This window comes from Asparagus officinalis, chromosome 8 (genome assembly GCF_001876935.1).
Source record: "Asparagus officinalis chromosome 8, Aspof.V1, whole genome shotgun sequence".
NCBI lineage: Eukaryota > Viridiplantae > Streptophyta > Magnoliopsida > Asparagales > Asparagaceae > Asparagus > Asparagus officinalis.
The window spans coordinates 7,951,384-7,966,883 of NC_033801.1; the positions used below are offsets into that span (position 1 = coordinate 7,951,384).

Genomic DNA, 15,500 nt, shown 5'->3' on the forward strand with positions numbered 1-15,500 from the left:
TGAATGCTTTTTTCAGTCTTTCGTTTCATCGTTTAAGTTACCGGCCCAACTAGGGTTATGGGCCCAATATATAACGCAAACGGAAAAACCTCGGCCCATGACGAGTATCAATTCTCGAACTGTTGGCCTTCTTGTTTTGATGATGATTTTACAAACGATTTACGACTAATATTGGTTTTAGTATTTTGTTTTGTGTTGTTTAGTATACACAGGAAAATGAACTACATTGATAGTGAAGCCTATGCAAATCTAGTCAACCAATCAAGTTCAAGCTTCATATGATTCATTCTTGGTATACTTAATATAGGTTTATATGTAATGTGTACTAATTATTTAAGCTCAAAATTTACACACACATTTATTTGTGAAATTCTTCAAATCATAGGTGTTTTTATGCAGAATATATTTTAATATGCTTTGGACTATACAAACATTATTAACATCTTTTATTAAGTCCGTAAAAGCATTACATAAGTTTTCAAAACTTGATTTGAGCTAAATGTCAAAATCAACATGTTCATAAACACATGTATTTCAGTGTTTTCGAATATTTCTTAGATTTCACAAATGATAAGAGTAAATTAAAAAATTCCTTTTCTAACATGTTCATAATCATGTTTATAAACTTTTACCAAAGTTTTACATTTTTTTGAATTTATTTGCTATTTTTAAAAGAACTTTAAAATTCATTTTTAAAAATCTATATAGACTGAGAACCTGTTATCAGTCGACTGATAACATTTATCAGTCGACTGAAGAAATGTCATACAATCTTAAAAAGTCTCTGTTTTAATTCTGGTCGACTGACCAATTGACTGATGATGTCATCAGTCGACTGACCATGCTCATCAGTCAACCGATGAGATGCTAGTTCCCTATAACGGTCATCTCATCAGTCGACTGATATAAGCTGTCAGTCGACCAATAAGCCCCAACGATTATATTTCCTGTCTTTTACAGTTTGTCTTTTTACTGGATTTTCTTGGGTTTTGAGCTTTGGTTTTTCATCCTATATATGCCCCCCTATTGTTTCACTTGTGAAATCATCCAAGAGGGTTTTTAACAAAAGTTTTAAAAGCTTAAAAGTTTGTTTCTTCTCAAGTTTGAGTTTGGTGTTTGGTTTACAAAAGAGCAAGCTTGCATTGTCAAATTGAGGAATTCATCATCAATCTTCTTCATCCTCTCATCCAAGAGGGTTTTTAACAAAAGTTTTAAAAGCTTAAAAGTTTGTTTCTTCTCAAGTTTGAGTTTGTCATCCAAGAGGGTTTTTAACAAAAGTTTTAAAAGCTTAAAAGTTTGTTTCTTCTCAAGTTTGAGTTTGGTGTTTGGTTTACAAAAGAGCAAGCTTGCATTGTCAAATTGAGGAATTCATCATCAATCTTCTTCATCCTCTTATTGTGTTTATAGAGAAGTTTTTCTAACTCTTTTATATAGCAATTTATTATCGATAATCATATTCTTATCATTGATAGTTCATTATTTGAGTTAGATTTGATTTGTACTCATTTTATCACACACACCTCTATTTGAGTTTTTAGTATTTCATACATCATATATTGGGTTGTGGAATTGTGATATTGTGAGAGTGAGCTTATATTGTGTTCTTATTTATTGTAGAGGACAAAATCTTGTATTTGAGCTTTATTGTGAGCTACACGTTGTACCACACTTGTACACCGAGATGAGTGTGTGATGAGAGACGTGGTCGGTTCCAATAGGAGTGGGGTCGGTAGTAAAGCCTAGCGAGAGGTTGTCATTCCGAACACTTGAGGAATGTGACACGGGCTAGGCCAACACTTAGAGGGTGTAGAGTGTGATTGCAAGTGTGAGGTTGTAAAGTTTCCGGTGAACTAGAAAACCAAGTTGTGAGGTGTAAACGTTATTCGGGTGAGCGTAGAAAACCCGGTTGTGATAGTAGAAATCTCCTCGAGGTGAGGAGCGAAGATGTATGTCAAGTGGTTGACCGAACTCCGTAAACATATCGTGTGTTTGTGATTGTTTTTGTGCACTATCACTCTTGTTTAGTTATTGTTTATTCATATATCCTTACCTTAATCTATTGTATATCAATATTGTTAGGATATATTTGTTAGTAAGTTTTAATCGACATCAATATCTAATAAGATTAGTATTAACCCTATTCACCTCCATTCTAGGGTTTTTTCACGAACAAGAATAAGTGAATGAATCATAAAGTTCAATGACCCAAAAATTAAGATTCGCCATGTATACTTTCCCAATGATACTTTCCCCTTGACTCCGGTACTATTCTAGTATCTACATCACCTAAAGACTCACTATTCATACTATGATAAATACTATAGTGGATTACTGTAGCATTATCATCATAGTAAAAAAAACAGAATACTATAGAGTGCTATAGCGAATTACCGTATTTCTACACTATAACACAGTAGCATTTAAAAAACATAATTTTTATAGCAGAAAAAAAAAGGTGCCGTTTTGGGTGCACACTATAATCCATGTTTGCTATATCCACTCCCAAACAGTAACTTTGAGAGTTGGATTGCCGAAAATGCTCTTTTGGACTTGACCTGGTTTGGTTTGTGAGAAGGACAATTTAGTCCTCACACACCCCCAAAGCTACTGTTTGGGAGTGTGAATAGTTGGACCCACTATAATCCAGCTGTCACACCGATTCAGCACCTGTACAACAGACTGAAAAAGCAAAGCAGAAGACAAATTTGAAACCCCAAATTGGGAAAAAAAAGAAGAAAAAAACCCATCATTTCCTACCCCTCGCGACGACGATGTCCGCGGAGAGACCGCTGCCCCCTTCCATCGCCGCTCAGCTCAGCTACCTCCTCAACAACTCTCCTCTCCCTCTCAAGGTAACAACCCTCTAAACCCTAACCCTAGTCCTAACCATAAACCCTAGCTTCATCCTCCTCACACACACACACACTCTCTCTCTCAAATTCATCTCAGGTCGATCAAATCTGGTCAGGCTGCAGAAATTCCCGCTACTCCGATCGATTCACTCTCTTGATCCCCTTCTGCCTCGATTACATCAAGTGTGAGCGCGCGATCCCTCATCAAAATCGATTTTTTTTCGTTGTTGTTAGTTTCGTTGTTGATTTGATTGAGGTTTTGTGAATGGAAGGGGATTTTATGTATAATGAGATGTATCCCTCGGTGCCCCCCGACATTGTGTTCTCGGCCGAAGACGAGGGTTTTAACCCGCTTCTCGAGATTGCTGGGGGTGGGGAGAAGGGGGAGGAGAGGAAAAGTTGTCTGAGGAGTTGGAGCAGCAAAGATCCTTCGAAGTTGCTTTCGCTCTTTCTTGAGATTAGGTTGGTCGTTTGTCTTTTGGGGTTTGATTTTGGTTTGTGCTGTGTTGTTTTTTTTTGTTGCTGATTGAGGTTTTCTTTGGGTTGTTAGAGAGTTGTATTTGGAGTACCACAGGAAGCGTGTGGGGGAATTGGATGATGAGAGGTTGAAGTTTGAGACGGATACCATTTTATCGAGGAAGGTAATATCTTTATACTCCTTGTAAATGGGGGAGAATGTGTAATGAAATTTTAGCGGGGAGAAACACTTTTTTTTTGTAGGAAATTAGAACTGCTTAAGAGACTTTATTCATGAATGTAAGCTGGTTGGCCGTTACAGTTTTTACCTGGTCATATTCTTTAATAAATGTTTAGTTACCATCAAGGTAATATTTACTATCTGGGGAGATTGCGTAATGAAAATTTTAGTAGGACAAAACCCTCTAATTTCTATGTCATGCACGCATCCCCTGGAGTACTAGTTTCTGCAATATAAAGTTGAACACACACACACACACATATACATATATATAATATGATTCTACGAATTACTTGAGTTCCTGTTAAATTTGTGCAGTCCTGGTTTTATGTAATAATGATATAATTAAAAGTAAATATAAATATATTACTTGCATTCTGTTTTAAATTTGCTTTCTTGCTAACTTTATGGATCTTCATAGTTTCTGTAGATAATCTTATTAGTCAATGGATAACAATAATTGGCAAACCTTACATTGTAAACCAGGGAATTGAAGTCAGTGTAATCTCTGGACCAGACCGGGTATGCCCTTTATGATTGCTGTTATTGACGATTTTGTGAAAACTTTAAATCTAAAGTCTTTCTGTAATAGGAAGCTTTTCTTGATTCCCCCCTCAGTTTACTTCCAATTTTAATGCAGGCAGAAGAAGTTAGGTTTGCTGTCCCATTACTGGATGAAATTGACTTGAATAAACTTGTTCCTGGGAGTCCTTGGAGACGTCAGCAAAAATTTTTCTTACAGGTAGAGGGAATGAATCTTCTAAAGAAGCACAGATTTTGTTTACTTCTTTATAAAGGTTGTAGTGTTTGATTCTATGATTGTAGTTATTTCTCATATGAGTACTTCTGGTGATGTTCCATGCATATATGCATATATAGTACTTTTTGATTGTCCCTGAATGATGAATCTCATGATGCATAATCAGTTGTTACTTGTTAGGCATGTATGTGATCGGCGATGAAATTTTATGGGTTTATGATGGGTTTCAATTGTTTTATCATCTGAATCCTAATGTGAAACATTATTTAATTGCACATTTAGGAGCGTCTTCATGTATACACAACTAGTATTTAGGCACCGTGCATACTCTACAGGCCTTAATATAATAGAGTGGGCTTGGTTGATTTATGATGGGCCTCCACTAAGAGTGCAGTGTCCCATAAGAATAAGTTATTGTGGGATTTAAGAAAACCTTCTATTTAAATTTGCTGTGAAATCTCTGTTTTATGTAGTAATATTTTTCATTCTAAAGTTCTTGATTTGAGAAAACGATGTGAAGGATTAGACTATGCACTGTCATTTTTTATTCTCGGTGTGCAGTACCTCACGTCTCCGTAAAGTTATATATACATTTACAGACATTAATTAATGTACTTTTAACTCTTTCTAATTTCATTCACAATTCATTATAAACATGTATATTTTATACTTAATGGTTTACTTTAGTGTAGGTAAAGATTTAGTTAATCTACCGAAAAAAGATTTAATTAAAACGACAATATAATATTATCATTACTAATTACCCAAAGTACTACATATATTATGCCAAAATGTACTTAAGGTAATTCAGATATTAAGCCTGAAGGTATATTACAACAAAGGCTATCAAAAAAGGATATTATCTCTCAATCCCAAATTTCTTCATATTTACAGATTTCTTAGGAATCTAAGATCATTGCGAAGATATTGCATCAGTGCAAAACACGGGTTGTTTGCACTCACTTTTTTCTATATCTAAATCTCTTATGTATTATTATGTTATGTTAGTTACCTGAATTAAAGATTGTATTGTTCTTTGTCTAAATCCCTTCTACATCATTAATATTAACATGATATATGCTTACGATATTAACACGAGCATTCCCCATACATGTTAATTAACATAATATTATTCAATTGGTTATACAAATTATATATATACATATTCAATATCTTTATTAATTACCATAAAAAATATCTTTATTAATTTCCATAAAAAATATCTTTATTAATTGTTTAATATTTAATTAGCATATACTTATAATAAATGGAATAAATAAAAATGATATCCAGCAATCTGTCCCAAAAATAAAAGATAGTGAGAAAAGAAGCAACTTCCCCATGAGTATAATGGAAAAGTAAAGGAAAACAATAGATATCACTGTATAAGTTCGACGCTTAGAAGAATTTACTTTAATTAAAGACAAATTAGAAGAAAAATTATATTAGAAAGCAAGTTTTCGAGGAGTATGAAAAAGCGAGTTACATTTAACAACTACCAAACCGGAGAAGTTCCTTTAGATGATCAAGTTTTCCCAAATATATTTTCCATGTCACCACAAAATGAATAGGAAATGAACCACGTCTGCAAAGACCCAAAAAATAAGTACAACTTATGTAAGACATACAAATTGCCAAGTTATATAGTTTTTTTTATATTCAAATAATTAACTTCAACTACAAAGATCGATGTTTGACAAATGTGATAATATAACTTAGTCAAGGACTCAAAGGATTATATATTTGTACAATTTAATTATGACAGTTCATAAACATACCTAACAATGTTCCTACACCACAATAATCAACTATATTATTTACATAGCTTGAAACTAAATGGTCCTTGTAACATGTTTAATATATTTAATTTCATATGTACAAATCCATATTCTTAAACGATAAACAAAACAGTTCATCCGATCCAATGCATTCTTTTAGAACATTTATTCATGCTTAATCAAATACTTCATGGCGTGACCTAGCCTTCTGATTGATGACAACAGCTTCATGCAAGGCATTCTAAACTCTATGAAACCAACTTGTCACGATCAAGCTCGAGATTGTCCTTTGCTTCTTTAACTTTATTAAATGTAAGATTCTAGTTGGTATAGGAACACCAAGGATTCATAGTATTCCCATGTCTTTAGTGCAACATAACTGGATATCAATCAAAGATAAGCGTAAATAAATTTGATGCCACTTCACAAAAATTAAATATTGAAAACTATGAAATTCGGTGATAACCAAGAGAAATACATGTACAATGAAATGACGGGATCAAAAAATGTATTTGTGGTACTAGGTAACAAATTATTGCCAAGAGTTTCACTTCCATCTTGAGTATGTCTTCAAGGATTCTACATCTTGGTGTTAAGGAAGCTTTAGTCCTTCAAATATGGCTCTGAGGTGAAACATTTTAGAACATTATTTAATTGCACATTTAGGAGTGTCTTCATATATACATAATTACACACACACAAACATATATCTAGACTAACATATAAAGGCAATTGTGGGGATAGTGAAAATTTAGAGGAATGTATTTCCAAAAAAGAAAAAAAAAGAAAAAAAGAAAATTAGAGAAATGGAGGACATTCCATCCATTCCTATTGTATTTGTGAGGGTAAAATCGTATTTTGTAGGATTACTTTTTCCTTTCTTTTTTTTTCTCTTTCTTGTTTTCTAGAACTTACTAAAACATGAAATGAGCATATCTTAAAGCCCACTAATTAAATATCTATTATATTCTGTATTATAAGAGATATAAATATGAAATGATAATGTTCTTTTGCCAAAAATAATATAATAAATGCAATAAATACAACAATTAGAGTTTCTAACATGTTCCAAAGTAAATAATGTAGAAAGTGTATATCTAAATACTTAGCTTCAAATAATTAAATATAATAATATGGAGGTAAAATATGAAAAATACTCTTCTTAATGACATTATCTAGGAAAATTACGTCATCACTCAAATTGAAATATATCTCATAACCAATTTCGCACAAGGTAAGGTAAAGTATGGCATATTTAATGAACAAATATCATAAAAAGATCGTACAAAAATCATTGACAATTTAGTGTATTAAAGTGATCATTTGTATATAAAAATTAGAGCAATAAAGTTTTAATGAACGTTGCACATGTATTTGCAAGTGTAATAATGCTAGTTATCATATGAAGGAAATAGTCGGGTTAGTAAAAGTTTGAAGCAATGAGGACATGTCCTCCTTATTGTAGTTAGAAGGATAAGATTGATATTTTATAAGAGTGTTTCCTTTCTTTTCTTTCATTTTTTCCTTGGAATATTCTTAATCATGTCATGAGCATAGGATTGGAGCTTGCGTAATTATATATCCATTATCAAAGATGTAAACTGATAAGCTTCTTCTCCAAAAAAATATTATATAGATGTAAATACAAAAAGAAAAACAACAGTTGGAATTTGAATATGATCTGTTGCAAATATTATCAACTAACAAAATATGACTATGAACTTAGTTTAAAAATAATAAACTATAATAATCTGAATATAAAATATGAAAATATGACTAATCTTATTGAATTTTTTCAAAGCATTCTTTAAATGAGCATTTAAATAAAGTACCTGTTATAATTCTTTTCTAGAAATTGAATCATCCATAGCCTAACCAATTTTGAATATGATGATATAAATAACTATCACATAAAGATCTTCAAAGTGTCATATGACGTCTTCTCCTCTCTATTTTGAAAGGAAGTACACACAGACAAACTGGGGAGAACTTGATTAGTTAAGGGAAATTAACCAGAACATCTTAGTTGTGATTATCATTTTTTCCAATAATTTTTTTTATATTAAAAAAATTTACATTTAAAACATTTATGACTAAATATGTAAATGTTGCGTCTTTTTCCCCGTTTTGGTCATGACTGTTGCACACGTGCGGTTCATATTTCTTTCATGTGCATCGCACATGCTAATATGCTAGTGCGTATACATCTGTATGTATTTTGCATCTGTGCATCTATAACCTATCTTATCTATGTGACTATTATTTAATTGACATTTATGGAATATCCGTGTCTAGCGACTTTTTATTTTAGATTTTCTGCACCTTATATATTGTACTGCATAACATGTCCATACATAAAACAGGATGGTGATAACAGGGTGACATGTTGACAAAGTTAATATCAAGTCTATCATGTTTGCATCATTGTTTTAAATATCCCCGATATATCTGATATATCATTGACAAAGTTAATATTAAGTCTATCATGTTGGCATCATTGTTTTAAATATCCCTGATATATTTGATATATCATTTATCAGGCTTTCTGCAAAACAATATGGTCATGAAATCCTTTACTGTTTTTTGACAATATTTTGGGCGATATATTCCCGAAATGGCCTATATATCAGTTGATATATTGGCCGATATGTCTTTTCATATGGCTTGCCACAAAAACATATAGTTCTACAAAAATTTTCGATGTCTTTTAGCGAAAATTCCACCACTATAAAGTTTTTTTTTAGCAAATTGTAGTAGGCTCTTCTCTCTTATTAAGTTTATATACAATTGGTTAGTAATCCTAAACATATATTATTTAAATTTTTGTATGCTTAGGTTTCATTAAGTATGTTTAGATTGTATTTTAGGATATTGTATTATATATGCACATCATCTGATATGACACTCTGATATTTGCTACATATCTCCGATATATCCCAATATCCACAATGTTGTATTTATTTTGGCCATCTGATTTTTTCTGATACATGATATTTAAAACCTCCATTGGCATAATAAGTAAAGTATTCTAATTCTGCCTGGGCTTGCTGGGTGTGACAAGTTTTATTAATTTCTCATAGAATTGAATGGTAAAGAGCCAGGTTTAAGTCCAACGAGGCCCACTTGTGGTTGGTTATGGTTCTATAGGCATACAATAGCAACTCTCAAGAGGATGGAGTTTGACAGAATTGGCTGGACACACAATGAGAAGATTTAGTCAGTTTGCATGAAACTTGTTAGTTGTTAGGAAGGATTCACCAAGTTTGTGGCCCTAGTTTCTTGCTTCACTATTGGATACACAAGACAGCTCTGGCTACTTTGGAAAATGGCTTTTATTTTTTTGTTTGACAATTTGAACCTAGGTTGTGTATGATGCCTAACCTGCCATTCTTCTTCTCACTTGCTAAGAAACGTGCTTGAGCATTGTGTTCTATGCCTTTTGTTCCTTTGCTGGTATAGTACTTGCCGAATTCTCTGATTTACTCATGGATGCTATATGGCAAAAAGTCATATTTTTCTATCTTATTTTTGTATCTTCTGCAACTATACAGGTGGGCTTTCCTGTTAACCGAGGGTTTTCAGCTAGTGCTCCTACTCCACGAATAAGATTAGTCTCTTCTCCAGATTTGAAAACTCTGATGGCTACGGAAGATATCAAGCTTCCTTCATGGGTAGCTGGGATGTAAGTCATGCTGTTATGTTATTGTACTGCTTCTCTGTATCTGCCTCACAGTCCAAGTAGTTGCCAGATATATCCTTCCAGATAATTACTAAATCAAATGCACTGGTCTATCAGCTATCAGTTCGTAAGTAAGTTATGACTTTGTTTATGTGTTGTGTATATGAAGGTGCATGGCCGAGTACTTACCTACTTTTGAAGACAACCTGAAGATGCAGGTCAGTCATATTTAATGTTGGATAGAAATTATATCTTTATTACCAATTATGCAAGTTAATCGAGAATAAAACATTGCTTGTTGAATTGTTGATTCGTCATTGATGTATTAAGAATCACATTAAACCACCAACCTCCATAGCATCATTGATATATGACCTTCCAGTAGTTTCGCTGCTTTCTTTGCATTTGATTTCCCTTATTATTTTGTGTCGTCTTGTTCAATGTTTCTGCTTATCTTTGTGAGTTCCATTGACCACCAGAATAGAAGCTTCTCAAATTCCTGTTGCTGATGCACTTTGAGAACAATATCAGGTGTCCCAGTCATATATTTTATCCCTGCTAGATATGTCTCCGAACTAGCTAATTACTCTTCAAAATTGATTCATCTCATTTAGGGAGACAACTGAGGTTCCCCATCTTTTGTTCTGCTTTTAAATCTAAAATTATGAATTCTTTTTTTATAATAGATTGAAAATAAAACAGAATGCTGGGCTGTGAACTGTAATTTGTTTGTGATGAAGAAAGATAAATTATTGATTATGTTGTCTGCCTTAATGACGGAAAAAACATTTTGACTGTAGCTGTCTAATTGGGTGATCTCACAAACGTGAACTTTACTTATCTGGTTATTACGGTTTTGATTTGGACATCCTTTAAATATTATCGTTTTTTCTAAGTTTCAGGCCTGCTCACACATCAAGAAATATGACATCAAGTCACATTGTTTGTTGAAATATCAAATGTCTTTGTTGTAGACTTTCATATCCTCCCCTTGTCTCCTACCACGCCCAATGCCTTCACTGACATATTGGTTCTGGTTCTTTTCTAATGTGCCTAATGGATTTACTCAGTCATGTCTCAGTTCCATCATAACTGCACATATTTGCCGAACCATTTGAAGACCACTAACTTCTCTATCCCTCATGCAAGCATGCAAATTAGTTTATGGAGACCACTAATGCTTTTCATGCAAGCATGTGATTAAGTGCATATGCATGGTCTTCCTCCCTCCAGTCTTTCTCTAGATTCATATGTATTTAGATTTCCATTCATGTGCTTTATGTAATTGCACAAGTCAGTTTATGTGTATTTCTTGACACCATGTATATTTAAAAGTTAAATGGGACTCTTCTTAAAGGTGGTGGAGGCGGTTGCTGCAATTGGTGCAAGAAGACGATTTATTGAGGCTTTACTGCCTTTGTTTGGAAGGCCAGTAGAAGCTGATTCGGTACATCTTTTTGAGAAATCCATCCTTTTCCCCTCCCTTCTCTAGTTCCCTTGGCTTTTGAATTTTTTATTCTAATTCATTCCTTCATCAGGTTTTTTGCAGGAAAGCATCAGTTCTTGCTAGCTCTGGAGTTTTCACATTTCTGGTATGATGATGTGGAAATGGTTACTTCAAGTTAATAAATTCATATAAGCAGAAAAAATCGTCACATTCTTTAATGGTCACAATGGAGTGAGTTAATTCACGCTCTAAACTCTTAATAATGCAAACTCTGGGAAGTTTATGTGCAGTATACATTAAATAGATGTATAATACATAGACATGTACAAGTACACATGTTCCTGTGTATGTATGTATTTGCAATTAATATGCATATATGTGTATTGTATGTCTGTTATACTAATCCTGCCAGTAGAACACAATTTGAGCCTGAACTTGGTCAGTGCTAATATATGGAAGTGCCATTTAATTGAGAACAAAATGACAACCGTGACATAACTAGCTCGGCACCTCTAAAGGATTGAGAACTAAGTATCGAGAAGAATTTTCCCTATATATCATGTCCTAAATAAAAATATTGCGGAATGGGAGTTTTTCAATGCTTTAATCTTGTTCAATGCTTCAATTCCTTTTCATCTTGAAGTGACCCTACATTCTAATATATTTACAAAATTAATCCTTGTTTTTCATGTAACACTTAATTGGGAGGTATGAAACCTTATCAACAGCTGTACTTATCCAAGAATGTTTGATTATAAGTTTAGGGACACATTGTTGCTGGTGGCTTATAACATAACGACTTAAAATCATGATCTGACAAAAGATTTTGGTGTTCTAAACTTCTATGGAGGCCTTCTGTAATTTGTATGCTAAATTAGAGGACCAATTAGAATTACTAGAAAAATGTCTTCCCTTCCAGGGAGTTCCTGTCTACATGGAAATTTTTTTCCCATTGTCTTCTTTCTCCCGTTTGTAGGTTTACCTACTTACAGTGTAAGGTCTATTTTTAATATAATGCACTTTGACATGTCAAGTTATGTCTTATATATCATTGGGTAGTTAATTGGTTTAGGGGCTGTCCATGAAATATACTTATGTGGATTAACAAATTATTCTCGTAAACTTTACTAGATATCGGTCTAAATATCAATTTATCACCATGAGAAGGGTTGTTGGTTGTCCTTACTTTTCTCTGTGGCCTTACCTTTCTCTGTGGTGCTAAAGGCGGCCCACAAAAGGACTTACTGCGGATTAACAGACCATTCTCATAAGCTTTACCAGATGTTTATCTAAATATCAATTTATCAGTATGAGAAGGGTTGGCCTTACTTTTCTCTATATTCATGGTTTTACTCTCTTATTTATTCTGCATGTCAACCATATTTACCTGAAAACATATCAAATATCCTCATTGTAGGTTCATTTTTCAATTCCTACTCAGTTCCCCAGGTTGCAACCTACTTTGACGTTGCAAAGTTGCCAGGTAATGTTCTCTACATTCCTTAAATGGGACACATAAATTTCGTACATATTATTTGAAACATTTGATTGTACATATGTGTTGTGCATCTTGTGGGTGGCAGCGTGCATGTGTGTGACATGCATCTACCAGCACAATATTGCTTTTTAAGTCATGGCAACTTGTCATTATTTCAGCAAGACATGAAAAGCAGTAGAAGAGATCTAAATTTTGATCATTGCATGGCTTGTAATTCACATTAGATTAAAGCTATTATTGACAGTTAATATGCATTGACCTTATGAAGTATTTTTGCTAATCTGTTTATTTGTTATTAGGGTTCCTTAAGAATATCAATAGCTTAAACTGAAGACAGCCATGTTTTCCAAGTTCAACTAGTTGATGAGTGGTGGATATAATATGTGAATGGACACAAGTAAATGGAGCCATGTTTTACGAGTTCAACTAGTTGATGAGTGGAGGATATAATATGTGAATGGACACAAGTGAATGGATTTAATGTATTAATATGTAATTTTGAGTTGAACATAATATCTGAATTATCAATCATTCATGACAAGGGTTCACATTGCCGTCGTCATGCTTCAATTTTTACTTAGCTGAAATAGGGCATGCTAATTATGTAGGAGAATTGTTGCCCCAGCATAAAATATGAAGTCTTACAATAACATTGTTTCTCAGCAGTAGCTGACTTGGCAGTAGCATTGTATAGGTACCTTAGAAAGTGTATATTCATAGATGACACAGCGGTAAAATAAATAAATAAAAGTCGACCACAATTTTGGTAGAAATTAGAAATTCTGATTAGAGATGAAAAGTATTACAAATCAACTATGAGGCTATTTCAAATCAATCAACCGTTCATATACAATTGTGAGGACACAATAAATGATAGGTAGTAGCCGTAATAAACTTGCTTGCAAGGACACACAAGTTAACTATGAAAAAACTGGTCCTAACTTTACCAGTAGTAGAAAATACTGAGCCTGAAAATAATAGTAAGATACTTTAAATTTTGCAAGTGGGTTGTTTTGGGCTTCCAGATGATTGTTTCCGGTGCTGAAATGACTGTTTGCCCTTTAGAACTGAACTTACCCTTGATATCAGATTGAGGACATTTATTTGCAGCTTGCAAGTATTGGACGTCTGTAGGAAGAACCTCTATGTTCCCTGCTTTGGTTGAAATAACTTTCTGAAGCAATCTGCCAGCTCCTTCGTCATTATATCAGAGAGTTGGTGACCAAACTGCGTAAGTTTAGAGCCACAACCTTCATTTTGATTTAGCTAAGGTGCCCTTTTCATTCTTAGGAGAGGCCGCTTTACCTAAATCTAGTAAATAGTTAAACAAATTTCTCATATATAGGTGGTCCTATCTATGCAATGAAGTCTAGAAACAGCCTGGATAATCAGAGGCTTCCTCGTTGGGTTAATTGTGGAAACAATCATAAAGACAAGCGGTAGGCTTATTATATCTCACCAATGAAGTTTTGAGCATGCTGCTGCCGGTTGTAGGTCCATCCGTCCATGGTACATATTCTTGTCTGTCAAAAATATGGCATGAAGTTCAAACATGTGAACTTGGAATTCCAAAAGTACAGAGGGTGTGTCGTAAATGGTTTCTGATTAAGATTCTTCTTTATCAGAACCTATACTGATCTTGTAGCTTTAGGATTTGAAATGCATGGATTGCAGGTTTGATTTTTTAATGTTCATATGTCCATTGTTCAATTATATAACTTCAGGTGAAGAAATGCAGTCTTCGTTATTTGTCCTCTGCAGGGCACATCCTTGTGTTTCTTAGGTTAATGGTTTTTTTTTTTCCGCTCCCCTCTCTGTTATTGTGCAGAATTGGACAAATCAGGGTTTAGCCATAGTCTCACCTCCTATAAATGACTACCCATGGAGTCCCAGATGGGAGGTACCAAAAATGGCTGAGCGCATATTGTAAGTTTCACACATTTATATTGCACGGTTTATGTTTATTAAAGCATTTATTAGTAAATTGTTCTTGCAGTGAATTTTTAGTGGATGAGTCGTTGGCTTTCAAGAAGCACTGTGCTGATGCCTCTTCAGTAGCTCCATCTTGATGCTTTCCTCTATGATGGTATTCTCATTTCAAAGTTGGAGAGATGGGTATTATCGTTTGAATTTTGATGCCAAAAAAATTTCCCTACTTACATAAATACACACATGGCTGCAGGGAATTAGGATACGACGGACTCGGAACTTTTTGAAAGCAACGATATAGAAACTTCAGATTTCTCCATGGATAGGGAGAACAAGGTTTATGTACAGCAATGTACGCTGACTAGTTGGTGGTTCAATACCTAAACAGCAACTGGATGCTGGGCTGTAAGTTGCAAAATAGAATCTTGGTTGTTGCCTGTTGGATCGTCATTTGTTGTATCTAAACAATGTTTGTATTTGTTTTTTTGTCATACATGCGTTATCTTATTTATATCAGTTTTGCATGTTATCAAGTATGGATGAGTTTGGCTATGTATTGAGCTATGTCTGATTTAAAATGAATACAATTAAGTATAGAATTTTTCTTTAAAAGTATTTCACGACTACCTTATTTTGAGCTTTTTAGCATAAGGGTTTGCACTTAATGCTTAGCTCAGGAGGTAGAAGGACAAGGGAATTTGAAAGAAGAATAAGATTCGTTAAAATCTTCATAGAAGAGAAAACATCCGAGATATTACATTCTAATAGTTGATGTGCACATGAATAACCGGAAAAAGTAAATTGTTTAAGACTGTTATACCGTTTGTTGTTGTGTGTTTTTTTTTTTTTTTTTTTTTTTT

The 15,500-nt window shown here is 33.7% G+C and overlaps 1 protein-coding gene across 2 annotated transcripts; it reads left to right on the top strand.

Moving 5' to 3' along the window:
• Positions 2,698–15,192, top strand: LOC109819691 (BRCA1-A complex subunit BRE). 2 transcript variants are annotated; one of them, XM_020385509.1, is made up of 13 exons: positions 2,699–2,852; positions 2,950–3,037; positions 3,125–3,314; positions 3,403–3,493; positions 4,190–4,291; positions 9,639–9,769; positions 9,936–9,984; positions 11,124–11,213; positions 11,305–11,358; positions 12,631–12,696; positions 14,540–14,637; positions 14,708–14,797; positions 14,894–15,192. In XM_020385509.1, exons 1-12 carry the CDS (start codon positions 2,772–2,774, stop codon positions 14,778–14,780), a joined length of 1,113 nt encoding a protein of 370 aa, XP_020241098.1. In that variant the 5' UTR covers positions 2,699–2,771; the 3' UTR covers positions 14,781–14,797; positions 14,894–15,192. The 2 variants fall into 2 exon arrangements, 1 of the variants encoding a protein (XP_020241098.1); XR_002241591.1 differs by lacking the exons at positions 14,708–14,797; positions 14,894–15,192 and adding an exon at positions 4,036–4,071 and having other exon boundaries at positions 2,698–2,852; positions 11,124–11,215; positions 11,306–11,358; positions 14,540–14,603.

Coding starts and splice junctions, on each gene's coding strand:
- LOC109819691 (XM_020385509.1), top strand. CDS start 2,772: ATGTCCGCGGAGAGACCGCTGCCCCCTTCCATCGCCGCTCAGCTCAGC. Junction 3,038..3,124: donor CTGCCTCGATTACATCAAGT/GTGAGCGCGCGA, acceptor TGTGAATGGAAG/GGGATTTTATGTATAATGAG. Junction 14,638..14,707: donor AAAATGGCTGAGCGCATATT/GTAAGTTTCACA, acceptor TTGTTCTTGCAG/TGAATTTTTAGTGGATGAGT.